Genomic DNA, 22,972 nt, shown 5'->3' on the forward strand with positions numbered 1-22,972 from the left:
AGTTAGAAATCATTCTTCCACGTCAGTCTTTCCAGGTGAAATTTTGGCCCCCATTAAAGCCAGCGGCAGGCTTGCTATTTCCATGAGCGGAGCCAGGAGATGCGCGTGTTCCTGATGCACTTTCTGAATGTCCCTGGTGAACCCGTCCTCTTCTTTACATTCAACTTCTGTTCTCTGAAACTTCTGGTTTAGGGCAGAGCTCCCTCTCGCTCTAACTGAAGTCATAACTCATGAAGTAAGCAGTAATCCTTTCTACTTATACACTGCCAGAGGAAAAAAAATCATACTTCTGTTATGTCCATCCGGTTGTTCTGAAATGTAACACTATTCTGTTGTGCCTTTATTTTTCCATGTAAAAGCAACTGCTGTAAGCTATATTTTTACTTGTTTTTTCTGTCTGAGAAAACACTTTTCATTGCCCAGCTGTTGTTTCTGGATGCATTCTGTGATCCAGGTATTTCAAGAACCAATTACCTCAAACCTCACGTTAAACAGTGTTGCTATCTGGATTCTCCTTGATACTACAATATTGTAACATGCGCAAACAGGAACCCTGCTACATATGGGTGTTTATATATATATATATATATATATATATATATATATATATATATATATATGGCAAATGATCCCCAAGGACTGAAGGAAAAAAGCAAACCTTTTTGTTTTCCAACATTAAAACCAGAAGGGCTTCTGGAAAGCTCTATAATGGCATTGTGCTGGATATGAATCAAGAGGCTGTTACCCGAAAAGTGCTTTCTTTGTTCTCTTTCTAGTATTTGATTGGCACACATTATATGATTAAAATGCTGTTCCTGCATTTTTTGCCCTCTTTGGAAGCAGAGGGTGGGGGGACGATTCCAGTTGCTGAAAACTGTAGACCATTCAGCTAAGGTCGGTATAGTTAAACCATAATGTACCGCCATGCCTTCTGGGAAAATTATTGTAAAAATTGGGGGGGTTTTGTGAAAAGGAAAGCATTGGCCATGACTTGTTCAATTTTCTCTCCTATTCTAAAAAATTAAAGTTTACCCGGTGACCATCATAGTTATTTTAAAATCCCAGTTGAGTAGCTGTTAGTAGCATTTCTTGGCCGCACACTTGCCCATGTAAGAAGATGGCTGCAAGGATCAGGATGGAGATATTTTGTGGAGTTGTGCATGGAGAGTAATGATGAAAACAACTTTCTCTAGATAGCAGGGGGCATATTGACATCTTTATAATTTAAGTGGATCTTACTTTCTCCTCCCCTTCTCCTGTGGGTTGTCTTATAAAGAACTTCAACCCTAATGGATTATTTCATAACAGCATTTGATTGAGAGAACTGCAAGCCTGCCAGTCTCTCCAGAAGGAAAAATCTATAGTCCTCACCAGTCATGTCTTTTTGAGAGCTGTGTATTAAACTGTTTATAATTTTAGCCAGGTACCTGATGCACCAATATAGTTTGCATTTTACGCATGTGAAATGGTAACCTCTCTCTCCAAAGACGAACTAATTGGAAGCAAGGGAGATCAGTTGCTCCTTTTCTTAGGATCTGTGTTAGTCTGTCAAATGTTTATGTGGCTATTGATGGTCGCAGGGAATCTTTAATAAATCATATACAAAAGTATTAAAATCTCTCAGAAGGAGATGATGTTTTTCATGCCAATGGCTCTTCCATGGAAACATGTGTTGATGCAAAAAGAGATGTTTAATAGGCCCATAAAGAAGATAGTTACTGCAAACTAACATGCTTCTTGATCCCAAGCCTACGCCCAAAATCCGCACAATGCCACTGCCATTCTGTTCAGAATATCTGCTTAATGAATTCTGCATGATTGTCATGATAGAGTTGAAGGCCTAATCTTTCACCTGTTAATATTTTTCACATTTGTCCTTAAGTTTGACGAATTTTATACTGTAAAGTGGACTTCAGTACAATTTGTCAATTCTTGTGGAAAGAGCTTTCTGCATGTAACATTAGACGCATACAGTTAAACAACACAGCATAGTACAAAACTCACAAGAAAATGTTTCGGCACCAGCAGAAAGAAATCTCACCCTAGCCATGTGTCATTTAAAACCATCATATTGTCAGTTTTACCAGCTACTTCTAAATTTGTGCTTTATTTAAAGAAATAAAAAATCCTAAGACTTGTCTAGCTTAGTGAAATATGTGCATATCAGTTTTAGGATGGATAGCTAAGTCTTATTACGCTGTGTTACTTAACTTGTATATATATATGAGTATACATAAGAGTTTGCAGTAACCTGTTTCTCCAGGATTTCCGGTGTGAATGATGTAATAACTCAGATGATGAGATTAAGTAAATGATTTAGAAGATGGCGAAAGTAAACTGAGTGTAAATTACAGGAAGCTCTATCAGATGGTGAAATAATTTTTAAAGACTTTTGGTCCTTGGCTCAAATTCAATAAGTACTGTTTGTATACCAAGATATGTGAAATGTAAATGTTGTAGGTTATATTTCACTCTTGTAGCTATAAAAATGTAGAACAGAAATAGCTTGTACTACTGAGTTAACAAAAATTATACTAAAGTATCCTGTTAAAGAGAGTATACAGAAGAGATAAGCTCGTTGCTGTAACCCCTTTTGGATTGAAGAGTGTGCTGATTTTTTATATATATTATATATATATAAAAATATATATATACATATATAAAATGGCCTAAAGCAGACATCCATTGTATTGCGGTTATGAAATGAAGACATTTTGGAAAGAACATTGTATCATAGTTCATAAATTTGCAGTGGATCTTTGTTCCTTTTTACTGTGGTATTTTAGAAATGAGTCTCAAGTTTGAAACTAGATCTGACAAGTTGGGGTTTTGCTGCTTCAGCTTTGCACTGGGTGCCCGAATAAACCAGTATGAATGTAGTATTTGCTCAGTGTGAAGCAGCTGCACCCCAACTGATAGGAGGAAAAAAAAACCCTAGAAAGAATTATTTCAAGTTTATCTTTTTGTATATGAAAATAAACAATAAATTACAAATATTAAGCTTCTCTTTCATTGGTGTGACCAGAACAACCATGTTTTTCTTTGCAATGTATGCTTTGAAGTATTTGCATTCTTAAACCTATTAGCAAAGCATTTTGGTGACTTATGGCCTCCCTACCATCCACTTAAATTCCTGCATTTGGAAATTCAGACCACTCTAACTGCTCCGTCCTGCTAATCTTTTTGGGAAGAGGGAAGTGACTTAAGATTTGCTAAAACTCCAGAAATGGAGCTTCAGCTGAAGGTGCTGCTGGTAAGTCTCCTTAAATGCTGGCTCACAGCTTTTGATAACCTCATACCTAGGGACCTGCTTACATCGCCATTTCGTAATTTTTGCAGAAACTGAGAAAAACGGCAGTTTCCACAATCACCCTGAAAAATAGCATTTCCTGCAATTTTGTGCGGAATCGCCCCCCAAATTTCCCTGAATACAAAGAAGACGCAGCAATCTTTGCGGTCACAGAGCACGCGGTTAGAGACCAAGAGGCTGAGCTAGCGATGTAGACGCCATGAAGGCACCAGTCAGCAAAGCGGAAGAGTTTTGGCAATTTCTTTTTAAGAGGCCAGATGCACTCATGAAGAGTGCGTCTTGGCCAATCAGTAGACAGGGATGGGGCTGCTGGGGTCCTTTAGCCAAGCAGCAGTGAGGCGGGCTCACCGTGAAAAGACCACAAAATAGGTTGTGCGCCAAGAGCAGCCCATGAAAATCCCTGAGTCTCACCACGACTTAGGTAGGTCCCTACTCATGGTCTGCGTATGTCAAGAAATGTGACAAAGAAATGCCTGTCACCAAGGTGCGCATGGACCTGGGTCAAGCGCTGACCTCTGTTTCTAGACCCTTTCTTCACAGGTCACACGTGCATTCCCATGGTCAGAATGAAGCGGCATGCCATTAGACTTTTGCACAGCGTGAAAGCGAGGTACTTACAGAAAAAAAGTCCTCTTCAGCTACTGAGGGACATTGGCTATTAAAAGGGTTGGCGTGGCGGTCAGCTCATACTTCATATGCAGGCAGTTCTGCACGAGCACGTCGAGTAACTGCACTGCCCATGGCAGATCTTGTTTTCGTTATGTGTTACAGATGGGGAAACTGAGGCTCAGTTGCTCAAGGCCATAAAGGGAAAGTCTGAACTCCAGTTTTCAGTTGTCACAATGTGCTGTTTCATAGATTTCATAGACGTTCAGGCTGGAAGGGACCTCGGAAGATCATCGAGTCCAGCCCCCCCGCCCAAAGGGCAGGAAGTCAGCTGGGGTCATAGGATCCCAGCAAGATAAGCATCCAATTTGCTCTTGAAGGTGTTCAATGTAGGTGCTTGAACCACCTCCAATGGCAGGCTGTTCCAGACGTTGGGGGCTCAGACAGTAAAGAAATTCCTCATGTCCAGCCTGAAACGGTCTTGTAGTAGTTTATGACCATTTGACCTCGTCATCCCTTGGGGCACTCTGGTGAACAGTCATTCCCCCAGATACTGGTGGTCACCCCTGATAAACTTATAGGTGGCTACCAGATCACCCCTGAGCCTGTGCTTTTCCAGGCTAAAGAGCCCCATGGCTCTCAGCCTGTTGTCGTAAGATCTGTTTTCCTGACCTCTGATCATGCGCGCGGCTCTCCTCTGGACTCTCTCAAGTTTCTCCACATCCTTTCTGAATTGTGGGGCCCAAAACTGGACACAGTACTCCAGCTGCGGCCTCACCACGGCCGAGTACAAGAGAAGAATGATGTCCCGGGATTTGCTTGAGAAGCATCTATGGATGCAAGCCAGTGTTTTGGTCGCTTTAGTAGCCGCAGCATCACATTACAGGCTCATGTTCAACTTGTGGTCAGTGATGACCCCCAAGCCTCTTTCTTCCATAGTGGTAGCACTGCCGAGCCTATAAGGATGCTGCAGGGTTTTTTTCCCAAGGTGGAGAACCTTGCATTTTTCGGTGTTAAACACCATCAGGTTCTCATCCACCCATTTGCTGAGCCTGTCCAGGTCAGCCTGGATCACCCGCCTGTCTTCTGGCGTGGATGCTTTGCCCCCAAGTCTGCTTCCGACTCCAATGTCCACATCATTAATGAAGATGTTGAACAATATGAGTCCAAGGACAGAGCCTTGGGGGACCCCACTGGTCACAGGGCACCAAGACGATTTGACTTCCATCAATTACTACCTGCTGGATCCGACCACGGAGCCAATTTCCCAGCCGGTGGATCGTGGTGGACCCAAGGCCACAATTGGCCAGTTTTGCCAAGAGGTGATCATGGGATACCAAATCGAAGGCTTTCTTGAAGTCAAGATATACAACATCAATCTCTTCTCCCTTGTCCAGGTGATAGGTCACCTGGTTGTAGAAGGAAATGCGATTGGTCAAGCAAGACCTATCCGCAACAAACCCATGCTAGTTATCCATGCTAGGATGTTGGCATTGGCCAGTCCATTAAGGATGGCCTCTTTATTAAACTTTTCTAAGATCTTCCCCAGGATAGAAGTCAGGTTGATGGGCCTATAGGTAGCCAGACCCACTCTCCTCCTTTTCTTGAAGATAGGCTCCACATTGGCCTTCTTCCAGTCTTCAGGCACTACACCAGAGCACCAGGAGTTCTCGAAGATCCACACCAGAGCGCCAGGAGTTTTCAAAGATGTTTTTAATTCTGTGTCTTGCAAGGACACAACCGAAATCTGTGGTGCTTGCATAACTCGGACTCTTTCTGGGAACTGTCCCACCAAACTTTTAGAAGTCTTTGGTGGCGTGCAGTGAGGTTTGAATGGGCGAAGTACCCTGATGCAGCAGGGCTGATGGTGCTCTTTTTGTTGTAATTGTCACTGGGCTGTTTCAGCACAAATAACACTGTTTCACCAATTGTTTTTTGTTTGTTTTTTTTTATTTTTGTAGAGGGAACAGGGTATTCCTTCTCCAAAATGCATCCGAACATGGCATACCTCTTTGCAGTCAGTCAGAGCTGCCTGGTGAGAATTTCTAAAAATCATAGAAAATGAGAGCTGGAAGGGACCTCAGGAGGTCAAGTCTAATCCAACCCCCTGCTCAAAGCAGGGCCAGCCCAACTACATCATCCCAGCCAAGGCTTTGTCTAGCCGGGTCTCTGAGGATGGAGATTCCACAACCTCCCCAGGTAGCCTGTTCCAGTGTTTTACTGCCCTCCTAGCGAGAGTTTTTTCTAGTATCTAACCTTAACTTCCTTTGCTGCAACTTGAGCCCGTTGCTCCTTGCTCTGTCATCTGCCACCACTGACAACAGTCCAGCTCAATCCTCTTTGGATCCGCCCTTCAGGTAGTTTGATGGCTGCTATTAAATTCAGTGACTCAAATTAGCCAGTTGTTCCCATGATTAAAATACCAAGATCTGAGCACCCAGGTTTTAAGATATTAACCCTGGTCTTCAGTTCCAGAGCCCTCAGTAACTGGGCAGTCCCGGCGGGGGGAGGTGCACTGGTACAGTGACACCCCCTCCCCCTCGATTCCTGCTTCACTCAAAGTTTAAAGCAAGTCCCTGGCAGTGGCAGTAGCATTTCTAATCAGGCAGTGTTGAAGGAGTCAATTGACTTCATGGCTTCTTATAATAGATTTCACAGACACTAGGGCTGGAAGGGACCTCACAAGATCTTTGAGTCCAGGCCTCTGCCCCATGGGCAGGAAGTCAGCTGGGATCAAAGGATCCCAGCAAGATACACATCTGAATGTTTCTTCAGAGAGTCCAGAGTAGGTGCTTGCACCACCTCTGGTGGCAGTCTGTTCCAGGCACTGGGGGCTCAGACAGTAAAGTTTTTTCCTTGTGTCCAGCCTGAAACAGTCTTGAAGGAGTTTGTGACCATTTGACCTTGTCATCCCTTGGGGCACTCTGGTGAACACCCCCTATATACTTATAGGCAGCCACCAGGTCCCTCCGAGCCTGCGCTTTTTCAGGCTGAAGTCCCATGGCTGTCAGCCTCTCATCGTAAGGCCTGTTCTCCTGCCCTCTGATCATGCGCGTGGCTCTCCTCTGCACTCTTGCAAGCTTTTCCATGTCCTTTTAAAATCCTGGAGCCCAGAATTGGATGCAGTACTCCAGCTGCAGCCTCACCAAGGCTGAGTACAGAAGGAGGATGACATCTGAGATTTGCTAGAGAAGCATCTATAGATGCAAGCCAGAGTTTTGTTCGCTTTACTAGCTGTGACATCGCAGTGGTGGCTCATGTCCCTCTTGTGGTCGGTCATGACCCCCAAGTCACTTTCGGCTGTGGTGCTAGCAAGCGTAGTACTGCCGAGCCTATAAGCTTGCTGTGGGGTTTTTTTCCCCAAGGTGGAGTACCTTGTATTTTTCAGTGTTGAACACCATCAGCTTTTTGTCCTCCCATTTTCTGAGCCTGTCTAGGTTGGCCTGGATCACCATCCTATCCTCAGGTGTGGACGCTTTACCCCAAAGTTTGGTGTCATTGGCGAACTTGGCCAGTGCACTTCTGATCCCAACGTCTACATCATTAATAAAGATGTTAAAGACTTTGGGCCCAAGAACGGAGCCTTGGGGGACTCCGTTGGTCACGGTGCACCATAATGACTGACTTCTGTTGACTACCACTCTCTGGGTCCGAACTTGGAGCCAATTCAGCTATTGGACTGTGATGGTTGGCCAATTTTTCCATAAGGAGATCATGGGACACCAGAACAAAAGCTTTTTTTAAAATCAAGATATGACATCAATCTTTTCTCCCTGGTCATAGAAGGAGATGAGATTGGTCAGGCAAGACCTACGCGCAACAAACCCATGCTGGCTATCCCTCAGGATGTTGCTATCAGCCAATTTATCAAGAGTGGTCTCTTTGATAATTTTTTCCAAGACCTTCCCTGGGATAAGAGGTCAGGCTGATGGGCCTGTAGTTCCCTGGCTCTACTTTCCTCTCTTTCTTGAAGATAAGCACCACATTGGCCTTCTTCCAATCTTTGGGCACGACACCAGAGCACCAGGAGTTCTCGAAGATCTGTGCCAGGGCCTGAGCTATGATGTCTGCTAGCTCCTTAAGTACCCTGGGTTGTAAACTGTCTGGCCTGGCTGACTTGGAGGTATCCAGCCTCTCAAGAGGTTCCTTCAAATGGTCTACATTGATGAAGGGTAACACTTCTCCCTCACCCTGGCCGTCCCATACCATAGTGAGCAGGGCCCCATCCCTTGGGGCTGGTGAAAAAACAATGCAACATGCCCATTAAGCAGGTTGGCTTTTTCCTGGGCGTCGGTTGTCAGTTGTCCCATTTGGTTCAGCAGGAGTCAAATGTTGCCCTTGCTTTTCCTCCAGCTCCCCACATATCTAAAGAAGGACTTTTTATTGTCTTTGATATGCGTAGCCAGCTGGAGTTCAGCTGCAGCTTTGGCTTTCCTGGTTTGCTCCCTGCAGGTCTGGACTAGCACAGAATACTCCTCCTTTGGGGTGGATCCAGTCTTCTATCCTTTATAGGTATTTCTTTTTAGATGCAGGAGGTCCACAAGTTCCCTGCAGAGCCAATGAGGCTGCTGTGCCCTTTTGCTGCCTTTCCTCCAAGATGGGATAAACATTGCTTGTGCTTTCGGGATCATTCCCTTGAGGAACAACCACTCATTCAGAATGCCCCTTCCCTTTGGGTTGTGGTTGCTTAGGGCCTTGCTAGCAAGCCTCCTGAGCTTGTCAAAGTCAGCTTTCCTGAAGTCGAGGACTTCTGCATTGCTGACTGACTTGCCAGCTTTAGTGAAGGTGATCAGCTCATGGTCACTGTCCCCCAGCTTCCCTTCGATCATTAGGTTGCTGACTAGATCATCCCCCTTTTCCAGTACCAGGTCGAGCAGCGCTTTGCCTCTCATCAGTCCATAGACTTCTTGAGTCAGGTAGACTCGCCTCACCTCATGCACGCAGGTAAGGAAGCTTTGCTACTGTTTGGATTTGGCCTAGTGCTCTTCCCATTAGATGTCTAGGTAGTTGAAGTCTCCCATGACAACTATGCACCGGGAGTGTGCAGCCTTAACCAGTTCCTTGGCAAATTCCTGGTCGAGCTCTTGATCCTGATTTAGGAGGTCTGTAGTAGACTCCTACCATTGTGTCCCCTGTGCCATGTTCACCACAGATTTTAACTCAGAGGGTCTCTAATTGTCCACCCTGGATGCCAATGTCGGCTTGCAGGGAGGTAGGTGTAGCTTTCCTTGCATAGAGGGCTACACCCCACCCCTTTTGTCTACACAATTTCTGCTGTACAGGATATAGCCGTCTGTACCTGTGGCCCAGTCATAGGTGGAGTCCCACCAAGTCTCCATTATCCCTATGAGATCGTAGTCATTTCTGTTTAGCGGAAGGACCAGTTCCTCCTATTTGTTCCCCAGACTCCTGGCATTGGTGTACAGGCATGTAAGTGTCCCATTGGAGGCCCTAGTCTTCCCTACACATCGTTTCAGTGCTGGGGTAAGGATGGGTTCTCTTGAGTGCCTTAGCCTGCTAGATTTGCAAAAGTTGCCCAGTGTGCTTGCTGTGGTGGTAGTCCCCACATCCCCCAGCAGGCTTAGTTTAAAGCCCAGTGGAGCAGGTCAGCCAGTCTGGCTGAGAAGAGCCTCCTCCCCAGCAGAGAGAGGTGGAAGCCATCTCTCCCCAGCAGACCACTGCCTCTCTCACCAAAGAGCAGACTGCGGTTGTCAAAGCTAAAGCCTTCACGATAACACCAGCTCCATAGGCTTTGGTTGACTACCTCAATCCTCTCCCTCCTCAGCCCATAACCTGAAACCAGGAGGATTGAAGAAAACACCACCTGTGCCCCCAACCCCCTAAGCCCTGCTCCCAAAACCTTGTAGCTTCTCATGACCTGGCTGGGATTGCTCCGAGCGGTGTCATTCTTGCCCACATGGATAAGGAGCATAGGGTAGCGGTCGGAGGGCCAGATAATCTTTGGTATCCTCTCTGCTATGTCCTTGACGTGGGTCCCCCAGGATTAGCAGACCTCCTGAGCTATGGAGTGGGGTGGCAGATTATCTCCTCAGGAGACAGTCTCCCATGACAACCCCTCTGTGTTTCACCTTAGGGAGAGTAGGTGTGGGTGATCCTCCCTTGCCTGTAGGAGCTGGCATCTCCTCAGACTCAACTGGGGCTGCAAGAGGTCTGTTGCAAAGCCCAAGGGGAGGGGACCTTGGTGTGGTGGGCCTTGGGGCCCTTGACCACCTTGGTCCAACCCCCTGGCTGGACAGTGTGGGAGATCCCTGAGTCCTCCCTTGTCTTGGAAGGTGACCTTGGTCAACCCTCAGTCTCCAGGGGGTGAAGGGCCTGGCAGTAGGAGTCTTGCTCCTGCTCGCCATCCCTGAAGGCATGCAGTCTCTGGACTGTGGCCTGGAGCTCCTCCAGCTGGTGCCCCACAGACTCCAAAGTGGAACAAACCTTGCAAGGGGGTGGCCATGCTCCTGGTCCCATGTGCCTTGAATCGTGCCAGGCAGCCCCCCCAGCCAAGAGCCAAAGGAATCTACCACCGGTGCTAATGACTCTCTCTCCTTTTTAATGGTCTTGATGTTCCCCCAGTCAAGCTACCAGATGTGCCGTAATTCTGCTCCTGTTAGCTGCTTCTGGTAAAGAGGCTCTTGTTTCACAGCCTTGCAGCCTTCTGAACTCATTTCAATGAAGTTGCATTTGTTTTTGTGTTCATCTTAAACTGAATTAGCCTAGCCTGAGGCACACGGGGGCAGGGTGTGGATGCTGAAACTATAATCTAACCTCTACATCAGACTGTGTCAAGCCAGACATGATGCAGACCTTGCACCCAAACCTGCCACAGGTAAAGACACGGGTCAGAGCCCGCTTGCCCGAGCAAAAGGGCAAGGGAGGCTATTCTGAGGGGTGGGACAGGCTGGGTGAGGGGTGAGCCCCTCCTCACACCGGTGAGGGCAGGGCACGGCAGTCCCAGGGCTTCACCGTAACTATTCAGTGCTGAACCCCTCTGTGCACACTTGGTATCAAAGAGCGCGTTTTTGATGGAGAGAGATGTGGGTTTGTTCTCTGATATTAATTGATCTTGGGTCCGGCAAGTTGCTTTGGGTAGATGTGATACCTTTTATTAGACCAACTGAGTAGTTAGGGAAAAGATTCTGGGTGCAATCACCCTTCTTCAGGCATAGGAAGTCTCTGCTGTTCTGAGACTCCAAGGAATGAAAGATGCTGAAAGTGTGACAGAATGTCAGTGAGACTGTAAATAGGTGGAAATTAGAGGAAAAAAAGGTTGAAAAGGGAAGGGAGGAGGAAGAACAAGGTGGGCAGGGGCGGGGAAGCCAAAGGTAAGTAAGAGAGACTCTACTGTAGTAGTTTTCCAAGGTAGAAAAGAGGCTGTTTGTGGAGAAGTAAATAGCTAGAAATTAGGAAGACAAAAGGTAGAAAAGGAGGCAAGGGCAGGAAAAAAGAAGTGTGAAAGGTCAGATCTGCAAACTTCTCAACTCTTGGTTCAGAGATGATACCTTTCATTAGACGAGGAAGAAATTACAGGAAAATCGGAAAAATTTTTTTGGCGATTTCTTAGCTGGTCTAGTAATAGCTATCATCTCCAAACCAAGAGTGCTAGAGGTCTGCCTTTTTTTGTCTCAGGCCAGCACGGCTACCAACTACATCCCTGAAAGGCTGAATCTGGCAGGTACCTGGTGAATCAGATGTCAGGCCCCTTGTAACGTGTCCTAACTGCAATGTCTGTGTTGAGTCCGCAGGTGTACGTGGTCGCCACATTGGTCTGAGACTAAACGAAATACAACAATCTTGCACTCTTGGTTCCAAAATGATACCTTTTATTAGACTAACTTAGAAACTAATTTAAATATATATATATTTCCATGTATGTATCAGTATTTCTATAGAGTCCATGATTTTTTCCGTTTCCAGTAGATTTACTGCGTGACTTTGTAGGTGTGTTGTAAGTCCTGCTTTCGGTTAACCTCAACCCGTACCACCGCCCGCTCCCGCAGCTCCCCCGAGCCGCCTCCAACAGGCGGGAAAGACGCCGCACGTGGCCCGACGGAGGCTGTGGAACGCGCCCCGCGTAGCGGAAGGGGCGGGGCTTCCCGGCGGGGGCGGAGCCGAGGGAGGCTCAGGAACGCGCCGGGCGTAGCGGAAGGGGCGGGGCCTCCCGGCGCCACTCCCCGGGAAGGGCCGGGGCGGTTGTGGCGTGGGTGAATGGCTGCGGTGCGGGGTTCCCGCAGCTTCTTCCGCGGCCTGGTGTGCGGGACCGCGCTGGGCGCCGCCGCCGCCGCCTCGGGCCTGGCCGCGCTGCAGCTCCGACACGAGCCGGAGCCGGAACCGGAGCCGGGGCCGGGTAAAAGCCAGCCCGGGGGAGCCCTCCGCACATGGAGGGAGGGGGGTGTTGATATCAGCTCCGCGCTGCTCCTGGTTGACCTGGCGTCTGCCGGGTGGGCGGTGGGGGGTGTCCCGTCCCACCAGTTTCCCTTCCTGACGCGGCCCGTGCTCCCCCCCTCAGGGCCGGTGCTAGAGGAGTTCGGGCTGCCCGACGCCGGAGCGGAGAGCAGGTTTTACTTGAACCACGCGCTGTCTTACGACCAGGCCAAGCGGATCCCCAGATGGGTGGTGGAGCACGTTTCCCAGCAGAAAACCCTAGGTAGGAGCCTTCAGTCATCGGGGAAGCTACTGGCGTGCTGCAGCCAGGCAGCCAGCCCGGTTTTGCACCGAGTTTTAGGTCTGCATAAAAAAAGGTTAGGTTCCCCTGGCCTCCGGGAGTCCTTTGGGCTTGTGGAAAAGATCCGTATTCATCGTCCTAGTTGCCTTTGCGGGGCTTTGCCCTGACAGGCGGCAGCCTGCAAAACTCTCTCTCTGTTGCATCCATGGCAAGCGGGATGCCTAGACGCAGCTGCGTATTTTGTGCGGTTCGTAGAAGAGGCTGAGAGAGGATATGAGGGATGCTGAGGTTAGCAATGTGTAGGTGGTTCTCTTGATTTTTGTGCTGTGAAATGCATGAGGTGAAGGGTTTAAAAAAAAAAAGGTCCAAGGAAATGAAGGCCTGGATCCTTCCCTCACTTAACTTCACTCGAGGGAGACGCTCGAGTGCTTCATAGGGCCGACACGGAAGTTGCTGTTGCTCCATTGGGCAATTGATGCCGGCTGCAGTGCTGCCTTGCGAAAAACAGGAATGTGCAGCGTGTCTGATTGAGGGGAAGGTGGAGCCCAAATGGTGATTGTTGTAGCAGGTTTAGCAATTTAACATTGCTTCATTCTGTTCTCTTTTCTCATGCGTGTGAATGTCATGCTCCAGCTGCCTGTGTTAAAAAAATAAGCAACTTGACTTCACTGCCTTCACTGAATGAAATTTGGGCTTCGCTGAATGAAATTTGGGCAATATACAGCCATCACAAATTAATTTTGTTGACTATACACCAATCTCTAGTGTGCGGATGAATCATTTCATAATTGTAAAATGTTTTCTATAGGCAGTATCTCTAAATATACCAAGACTGTGATTAAGATATTACTTTACAAAACTAAAGGCAAATCCTGTAAATGGTTATAACCAACATGAGTATTCCCATTGCCTTTAAGCCTAAATGAAAGCAGTCACTTAGGGTTGCTTCTCAGTACCTCTAGCTAGCCAGCACCTTATAATGTTGTCTAAATGATCAGAACAAAACTAACTGGGCTTTTCAAATTAAACATCCTTATACTTGCAGGTGTCCTTTATGGGATAGGTATTTTGATCAGGACATGATCCAAATTGCATGCATCTGGATGTTAAAACTGAAAAGACCATTTAGTTTTCTTATATCTGGAAAGATTGTGCTGTAGACAAATTCATTCTTAATTGTTTGAAAACTTGTCCAAGGGTTTCCAAAGAACAGTGGAAAGAAGCTAATCTAACTATGAAAATAGAAATATATACGACTGAAATGACAGCACAATTTATTGTTATAACCAAAGCATAGAGGATACAAGTTTAACAAACAAACGACACTTCTGTCTTACAAGTATTGCGGTGTGGGGTGATAAAGTTCTAGTGATTAATGCTGATAGATACAGGAAATGGTCCTTTGTCTGTCTTTTGTAGTCAGTACAGAACGTCAAGTTTAAAATGTTTTCAATATGCTGTTGTTTGCTTTGGCCAAAATTCAACAAAGCACTTCAGTTCATGTTGAAATGCAACTTAAACACCCAGTGACATGCTTTGTTGGATCAGGATGAATTTAAGTAGTTTGTTCTGATTTTTTTAGCTTGCTACTCTTAGAGTAGCTGCCTCTGTAAAAGATGAGAAAATGCCTGTTTAACACTACAACTAACAATTCAGTAGAAATCCCCCTGTTTGTTGGACAAACCCTTCAAAAGGTTTCATTTTAAGTTAATCTGTTTGTGTTTTTCTTCATGTGGTAAAAAAAATACCTGAAATATTCAATGGCATAGTTTGCAAGTATGAAATCATGCTTGGGACTGTCCCCTGGACATGGTAGAATTTTAACTTTAAAACAATTGATATACTTTAGTCTTTTTCTTAACAAGAGTAGTTTGGCTTGTATTGGCAACTGGAGAAGTGACAAATGCACTAACCTAATGTCTGAATATCTGAACCTTGAAAATTTGGAATTGACTTCATTGTTCTGAAATTTTGTTCTAGGTGAATTTTAAAAGTTACGGCCTCGTTGCTCTGTTCATCCAGGACAAATTGCATCCACTCTCAGTATTTCTTTTATTAACTATAAACTTGTTTAAGTTAACTGTCATCACATTTCTTATGTAGATTTGGAAAAGCCAGAATCCAGGATATGGAAATGGGTCTTCAGCTGGTGTAGACCTTTGTGGCTTTGTTCACATAGTACATCTTTGGTGATTTACTCCAGCTGAGGAAAAATGGGTGTCACATTTCTCTATCTTTCCTCTAAGCTTAGCAGTTTTTGTTAAAACAATACATCTTAGAATTTCTGCTCTGCAGTAGGAATAAGTTCAGGGCTGGAGCACAGCTTTAAGTGCAACCGTTATTTTTTTATAGGGAGTGAAAAGTCTTCAGACTAGATTCATACATGAAATCCTGAAAGACTAGCATCTTGGGGATACCTGGTGGGGACCAGGTCTTTTTGTCTGATAATGCTGATGGTTTGCTGATCACCTAACCACTTAGTATGTTGTTCCTTAGGTTCTGCAGACCGAAAGCACTGCAAATTCAAACCGGATCCTAATATCCCTCTAATGTTTAGTGCTGTCAATGAAGACTACTTTGGGAGTGGATGGTCACGAGGGCACATGGCACCAGCAGGAGATAACAAGTTTTCAACAGTAGGAATTTTTCTTAATTTGTGTCTGTCAATAAAAGCGGGGAAGAAGGTGATCTTCAGATTCATTACAATGTTTTCTTCTTTAAGAAGAGGGAGTTATGGTCTCCCTGCTTTAGCTTGGGACTTGAATTAGAGAGTTAGAGTTCCAAGGCCCTGGGACTCCACTTCCTTGTCTGTAAAATTAGAATGGTAACACTTACCAGTCAAACTTCAGAGCTGTCTTGCAGAGCTCAGTTTATAAGTGAGCGAGAGCAAGTAGCACACTATCTTACTTTCAACAGGTATTGAGACATTTAACTCTTGATTTAGATAAAGCAAATAGGCTACAAAGGGCAGAAGGATTGATTGGCAGGGGTATTGATTAGATTGCTTAAGATCTGTTTCCCTTTTCATTGTTAATATTAAATGAATGAATGACTGCCTTGCCTTTGCCGTAGTTCTTCCAAAGTCCATGAAGTGTCTTTACTTACTTTATATAGAAATTTGTGACATTGTGTCCCAAAGTGTTGGGCATGTGAACCAGTGGTGTCAAACTCATCTGGGCCGCCTACCTGATCCAGCACAGGCAGCACCCACCTGGGTTGGTCTGGCATGCCAGCCAGAGTGGATGGTGCAGTGTAGGCCCTGGTCCGAGCAGGTGCTGTGGACAGTACACAGCCAGATGCAGTGGAGTAGGTCTCCCACAGCAAAAGGGGTAGCACCAGGTACTGAATTATGGGACTCTGTAGGCCAGATCTTGCCTGCAGGCTGAATATTTGATGCTCCTGACAATAAACCCCTGGCTGACTAAGAAAACAGCTTTGGACTTACCTGGTCCCAGTGTGAAATTTCCCCAGTACAGGTTAATTGTTATTTAAGTAGTAGCCTGAATCTGTATTTTTGTCCTGAAATATAGCATGCTTTGGAGTAGAGATGGAACTGTGTAATGTGGGAATTAATGCACTAGTCATTTTACTTCTAGTAGAAGAATTCCTTATAGATAATTGTCTGTGTTATTCTGGTTGTTTCAACATGTGTAAATAGCCTGTAAAATGAGGTCCAGAACTGAAAGTAGGTTAGATAGTATATCTGGAGTAGGTCTGGTTTGTACGACTAATGCCAATAGCAGGCATTGTCTTAAACATTTCAACCAATCCTTTACATTCTGTGAACACGGGGGAATCTTAGAGAGCATTTAAAATTATTCAGGGTCAGGCTAAGTACTTTAGATGTTTCCTTTCAGTTTTTCATATGTACTTGAAGTTATCTAGGGCTAGAAGGAAGCCAAGAATCCATCATGGCTGAAACTACCTGGGCTGCAACCACAGAAGGGGTTATATTCCTGTTTATCTGTGATTTTTTTTTTTTTTAAGCAGCTGTATACATATTTGCAGAACAGAGGTCTTGGTAACCACTCCACCATCTCTCCTATATATTTTTAAAATGATAAAGTGTTACATTTTTATTCTAACCTCTTCTGGTATGGGAGAGCAAAAACATGGTGTAAACTCTGCAGCCAGTGTAGGAAGTAAAATGCGTAGGAAAAATTTCCTTCTTCAAAAAAAAGTGTTCACCTATTCCTAACCTAATTACAAATGTAATACTCTGTTATCACGTTCATTCTGTGCCACTATCTGGCACGAAATGTTTCTGTAGAACTGTGGATAGACGCAAGCTGCAAAGTTTATATACAAATTTTACACTGCTACTTGCTCCTAAAATATTTGGAAATATGTTTTAGGTGGCTGGCTTGACTTGCTCTTTATAGAATTACATTAGCCAAGTTTGGATCTAGATATAGGTAATGACTCGTAACCTTCTTAAACGTTTGGAAGAATTTAACATTTTAATAACAAGGTATCACTTTTTCTCTTTATAAAGCAAGCTATGGCTGAAACATTTTATCTCTCCAACATTGTGCCTCAGAATTATGAGAATAATGCCGGATTTTGGAACAGGTAAGAGATCACTTTTGAATGAACTAAGAATGAAAGGTTAATCAAGGGGGTAACACAAATAACTATATTTATATATCTCTTTTCACCCCAAAAGATCCCTTTTGGCGTGAAAGGCATTTTACAGGATATATGCAGGAATCACTGCAGCGTGCCCTTAGATGAAGAGCAGTTATTCCATAACCATGACAAAATGAATATGTAGCCATTTCGATTCTTTATCTTGCAGAAATGATGGGGAAAATTTAGGTTGGGTAAACAGCATTACTTACCCTCGTTGAGTTTAGTCAGGCCCTCCAGGTTAATCACTCGGTTCTTAAGAAAAGACCCATGGCAGCTTTCCAAGTTGTCCAGATCTTGGTTTAATTTCTCACGCTAAAGAGAGTTCCAGGAGCAGCATGCCAGTGACAGTTTTTGGGCACTGGGCTGTGTTTGACTTCAAGGACATAGTGCAGCCTTGTGAATCACCAACACTTGAGGGCTTGGATGTATCTGGCAGTTCTTGCATCCATGTAGCGCTCATCACTTGTGAAAGATGCCAGAATAACAGCTTTGAGGTGAAGTGTCTGGAAGATCTGTCTTAACCCTCTGCGTATTGTTTCTTTTCTCTTTTTCTTCTGGGATGGAAAAATTAATTAACTGAAACCAACTCTGATTGTGTGCTTATTAGGTTAAAAGGAACAAGGGTTGGATTTTACAAGGCTTACTCGAGAGAAGGAGAGCTACATTATACACAATATTGCACTAAAAATGTAGCATAAAAAGGCATCATCATTCATCCACAGACTGCTCTCTACTTTTACAGGAATACATATAAAAGAATATGAGGCATCGAGTAAGGTTGTACTATTTTATAGATAAATAATGTGCTATAACATTTTAAAGAGATTTTTCTATTGTTTTAATGCCTCAGGCATTTGAGCGTAACATTTTCTTGATGCAAAGGCTTAGGCATATGCCATTTTAGAGCTGGGACACCCTTTTACTTTTCTCAGAGTAGTCTAATCAGGAAGACAGGGGAGAGCTTGACTTCCTTACCTGGCACCTAGAATCTCAAGGACTGAAGCAGCTGAATAGCATTTAAAAAAATGTTGCCACTTTTCCCTGGTACCGTGCCCCCCCTGCACTTCAGAGGAGTAAAACTAGTGCCACGGTGGCCCAACCCAGCTTGTGAGCATGTGGCTCACCAGCACGGTACTTGCAGCTCTCCCAAAATTGGCTGAAGCCCTACCTGCTTCTCTCTGCGGCGGCTTTAGGGAACAGTGCAGCTGGGCACCTTCCGGCACTCTGGCTTTCCCTGCAAGGAGTGCACCCTGAGCCCGCCCTCCTCTCTTGCCGACTGCCAGCTCTGGCACCACGCTGCTGGGGTGGGGGCTGCAGCTGTGCTGCTTATCCCGGGATATGCTCCCTGTGGGGAAACCAAAGTGTGGGGGAGGTGGGGATGGTCACCTCCACTCAGCGCCCCCACCTCCCCACTTCTCCGGCTCTTGTCTTGAACTTTGGCGGAGGATCAGATGTGCCTCCCAGAGTGAGTAACTGGCCACCCATAAACTAGTGTATTGTGTTTTATTCAGTGCCTGTTGTCATTGAGCTTTTTTTAATGATATAACTTAAGGATGTAAAATACTTGCATCTCTTGCTTTCATTTCACTTATGTTGTCTTCTCCTCCTCCCCTTCTTCATCATCCATTCTTTACTCTGCTATTTCTTCTGGTGTCTTTTTAGTGACTATTTCTTCATTCTATTTCCCCTTATCTGTCTGTCTTTAGATCTTATTTGCTGCCTTCTGTTTTTGTTTCTCTTTTTTTCTGTTCCCCAAAATCTCTGAATACTTTACATCTCTTTTCTAATCTAGCCCATCAATCCTTGGCTGTTTTAAGGATGGACCAAAGTGTGACTTTTTCAAATCTAATATGACAGCATCTTTAGTAGAGGTCCCTACACTATTTGACTTCAGCAGCTCTTGGGACCAATACGGTTAGCGTGAAGTATGGCTAAAATTGGTTCCATTTCAGGCAAAGCGCACATGATTATCAAATTGTTTACTGGACAGATTCACTTAATGTGTGTTTGTTGTTGTTGTTTTTGTTTTGTTTTTTTTAAATCAAAATAACGTATTTCATTTGTACCTTTTTGATGTCAGTGCTTCTGGTAATCAGTTGTCCTCATGTAGTTTGACATTAAAGGGCAATAAACAGGCTGTAGACTGGGAGCAGCATCCTTTAATTTATCATTTAAGATATCCAAAAAGCCAACGGACTCTTGGGAGGTAAAGTTTGACAGCATCTTGTGGGTCCTCGATTCCTTAAAATATAGAGGAGCAAATGGAAAGGAATACAACAAAACCTTTGGTAATGAAAAAGGTGTGCCCAGGCCTTCAGAAAATGTCTTTATTTTAGTCACTTTCAATATCTAACTCCTTTCTGAATAAAGGAAAAGCAGAAATTTGAGCTCTGAGAGAACGTGATAAGATAGCAGGGCTAAATTCTCAAGTATGCAAGGAGAATGCTGGACCAGCTGTCAGTAAAGTCATTAATTGGGAAGAAGGTGGCAGAGAGACTGGATATTGGGCATATATTTACTCTTTTATGCATAGCTTATGAACACGTTATAGAAAATATACTGCAGAAACTAGGAACAGTTTTAGACGTGTCTTATTTAACTTTTTATTTTGAAGTTTGTTCTCCTGGAATATCTTTGCAGAATGGAAATGTATTGTCGGGAATTGACAAAGAGATTTGAGGATGTTTGGATAGTTTCAGGACCTTTGACCTTGCCTCAAACAGATGATGATGGAAAGAAGAGAGTTACCTATCAGGTAAGTACCTGTGTTTTTATGCACTAAATTCAATAGTTCTGTAAACAGTACCTTCAAATGGAACATAAGCAAGCTGTATATTCCTAGTTTGCCAGTACAAAAGAGTTAAAGTTTATTTGATCCAAGTGCTGGAATAGAGGGTACTATATTAGCCCTGGCTACACTCTGTGGTGTTCTGTTATTAAATCATTCATTCTGTTCATGTAATGTGAGCATTTCAATGCCTCTTTATAAGCCTGTAATAAAACAGTACTTAGCACTTGTATAACAACTAAGTAGAGAGTTAGCAGAGTTTGGTGTACATGTATCTCTTCGATCAGTCATGTATGTGTTCTTTAATATTTACATATTTCAGAACCAGGATGCAAACATGGTGTGGCATTTTCAAAGCCATATAGGGGATTTAGGTGACTAGTTTCTATTCATTTTAATGTCAGCTGGTTTTCTAAAATCCCTTTTGCAACATACTGAAGCCAATTGAAAGACTCCAGTTGACTTTGGCAGGCTTTGAATGAAGCCAGTGTAATCCTTTCTTAACACAGCATCTTTTGTCCTTCTGCGTCTTATTTTTTCCCCAAAAATCTTGATGCTAAGGATCTTCCCTGAAATTTGAGAATTGGTTGTGTATGGTCTCCACGTTACAAACAGAGAAAGACCTTCAGGTTGAGTGTTAGGCTTCACTTTGCTTTACCACCTGCTCGCACGCTCAGAGTACACTACATTGTGTAAGTATTTGCAGGATTTGATCCCTGATTGTTACTTCTGCAGAGTGGTGGCTGTCTTACTGAATGTGATGGACAGGGATCCTGTTTTTCTCTGACTTCAAAAAATCCCCACTTTTCAGCTTAAAAAAAGTAACCCCAAATCCACATTTTTCCATGATTAAAATGAAACACCACTATATATCTATCTATATATTAGTGGCCTTTCATTTAAGTCATGGAAAAATGTGGATTTGGGGTTACTTTTTTTAACCAAAAATTGGGGGGTGTTTTTAAATCGGAGAAAACCAGGATTCCTGGTGATGGGGCTTTATTCCTGCATGGGACTTCTGGGTATTGACACAATACAAACAATAAATAAAACTTACATAGCTTTCATCATCATAGAATAATAGAGAAATAAGGTTGGAAGAGACCTCCAGAGATCATCTCGTTCACGCCCCTGCCTGAGGTAGGATCATCCATATCCAAACCATCCTATTAAAATCCATCCTCTAAACTCTTCCTAAAACTACTGTCAATTCTAACAGAAGACGCAACACCCTAACCTGCCACAAGTAAAGCAGGGGAACCACAACACTAGTGTCCTGCTTCTATAAAAGGCTGCTAATATATACTGAAGAGTTCCCTGGTAGAGGGCCACGTGCTGCACTAAAGAGGCATTCCCCCCTTGTCTTCCTCACCCCAGATATGGCGATCAGTCTGGCCTTGAGTGGAGGGGAAGACCATCTTATCAGGAACCTCTGGCTTTGCTTCCAGTGGGAGCATTGGTACACTCCAGTTAAAATCCCCAGCTTTGCCGGCATCCAACATCCGTTGCTTTTGAGAGGGGCTTAAAAACACCCTGACACATGTAACAGAAAGGTGAGGAGGGGGCAACCAGCAAAGCCCAGATTCATGCGAAATACCCAGAGTAGAACACTATGCCTAGATCCCCAACCAGTGGCTGTTCAACCTCTTCTTGAACACCTCCAGTGATGGAGAGTCCACAACTTCTCTAGGCAGTCTATTCCTCTGCCTCGCTGTTCTTAACAATGAGGAAGTTTTTCCTGATATCCAGTCTAAGCCTACTTTGCAGCTTCAAGCCACTGGTCCATGTCCTGCTCTCTGGTGTGTTCCCCTCTGCTTTATGGCAGCCCTTTGGGTATTTAAAGACTGTCGTCATTTCTTTTCTTAAGTACCTTTTCTGCAAGCTGAATGTGCCTAGCTCCTTCAGCCTCTCCTCATATGATTTGCTTTATAAACCCGTTATTATCTTTGTTACCTGCCTCTCTAACTTCACATCACTTTAAAAATGTGGAGCCCAAAACTGCGCACAGTACTGTAGATCAGATGCTCAACCTGTAGCCTGCAGGCCAGATGTGGCCCGTGGAGCCGTGGCATCCAGCCTAAGGGGCTCCAGATTTGCTGCACGGAGTGGTAGCAGTTAATACGGTCACCTTCCTCTTGCTGCAAAATTGCCATACCCCAAGCAGTGGATTAAGGCTGGGCTCCACCCTTTTCCCCCTACTGCACACCCGTATTGGAGCCAGCCAGCCCCCTCCCCCAGCTGGATTGGGGCTGGGCCATGAGCTCTTTCCTCCACACAGCTGGTCCGACCAGGTAGGTAACTGGTTTCCTCATTTCATAAATTGAGAGACTCGGTGTGCTGAAGTGCCCATGGTCAAGTCCTAGGTTTCCACATAGCTCACTAGTGCTAATTTCATTTTAATTGCCAAAATCATTCAGTTTTGGGTATTGTGACAGGTTCGGGTCCAAGCCATGATACCCCCAGGTGGCCACACAGTTCCTGGCCCAGCTCCCACTCTGGGGGTCCTAACCTCCTTTACTCGCCCACCAGGCCTTTGATCTTATTATTTGGAAAGGAGGGAGGCTGCCTGGGGGACCTAGAGTGAGCTCACTGCTGTTCCCATGTCAGGCTTCAGCCTTCTCAGCTTCTGCCTGTTTTGTTCTCGCTGGGCCCTCCAACTCTAGTCCACTGACCAAACTGAGCTTCAGGTTTCCCAGATTTTTGTCCAGCTTTCCAAGACCTTTATTATGCCCTCTGGGCTGCTGAGCCTCCCTGGGTGCTCTCTGCGTCTGTATCTGGGCCCCAGGACCTGTCTTTGACCTGCTGTGGGCTTTGGGCCTTCTGCCCTCTAAGTCTCAGTCTTGCCCTTCTTGGGTTCTGGGATCCCTGGCCCCAGTCCCCGGGGCTATCTGTTTCAAGGCCCATCTTACCCCTCTCAGGCACTGTGGGATCCCCGCTTGTGGGCTGTATGAGATCCCCCATCTGG

General features: G+C 44.9%; 1 protein-coding gene across 1 annotated transcript in view; it reads left to right on the forward strand.

Moving 5' to 3' along the window:
- Window positions 1-12,063: 12,063 nt before the first annotated feature.
- EXOG (exo/endonuclease G) overlaps window positions 12,064-22,972 on the forward strand; it is a 28,472-nt gene continuing 17,563 nt past the window's right edge. Inside the window, exons 1-5 of the mRNA XM_090047770.1 lie at window positions 12,064-12,269; window positions 12,432-12,569; window positions 15,084-15,223; window positions 17,083-17,159; window positions 19,860-19,974. Coding sequence (XP_089903896.1) covers window positions 12,131-12,269; window positions 12,432-12,569; window positions 15,084-15,223; window positions 17,083-17,159; window positions 19,860-19,974 — 609 coding nt within the window. The 5' untranslated portion in view covers window positions 12,064-12,130. The remainder of the gene's footprint in view (window positions 12,270-12,431; window positions 12,570-15,083; window positions 15,224-17,082; window positions 17,160-19,859; window positions 19,975-22,972) is intronic.

The sequence above is a fragment of the Crocodylus siamensis genome, chromosome 5, assembly GCF_052110815.1.
Source record: "Crocodylus siamensis isolate JL-2025a chromosome 5, ASM5211081v1, whole genome shotgun sequence".
NCBI classification, from domain to species: domain Eukaryota; kingdom Metazoa; phylum Chordata; order Crocodylia; family Crocodylidae; genus Crocodylus; species Crocodylus siamensis.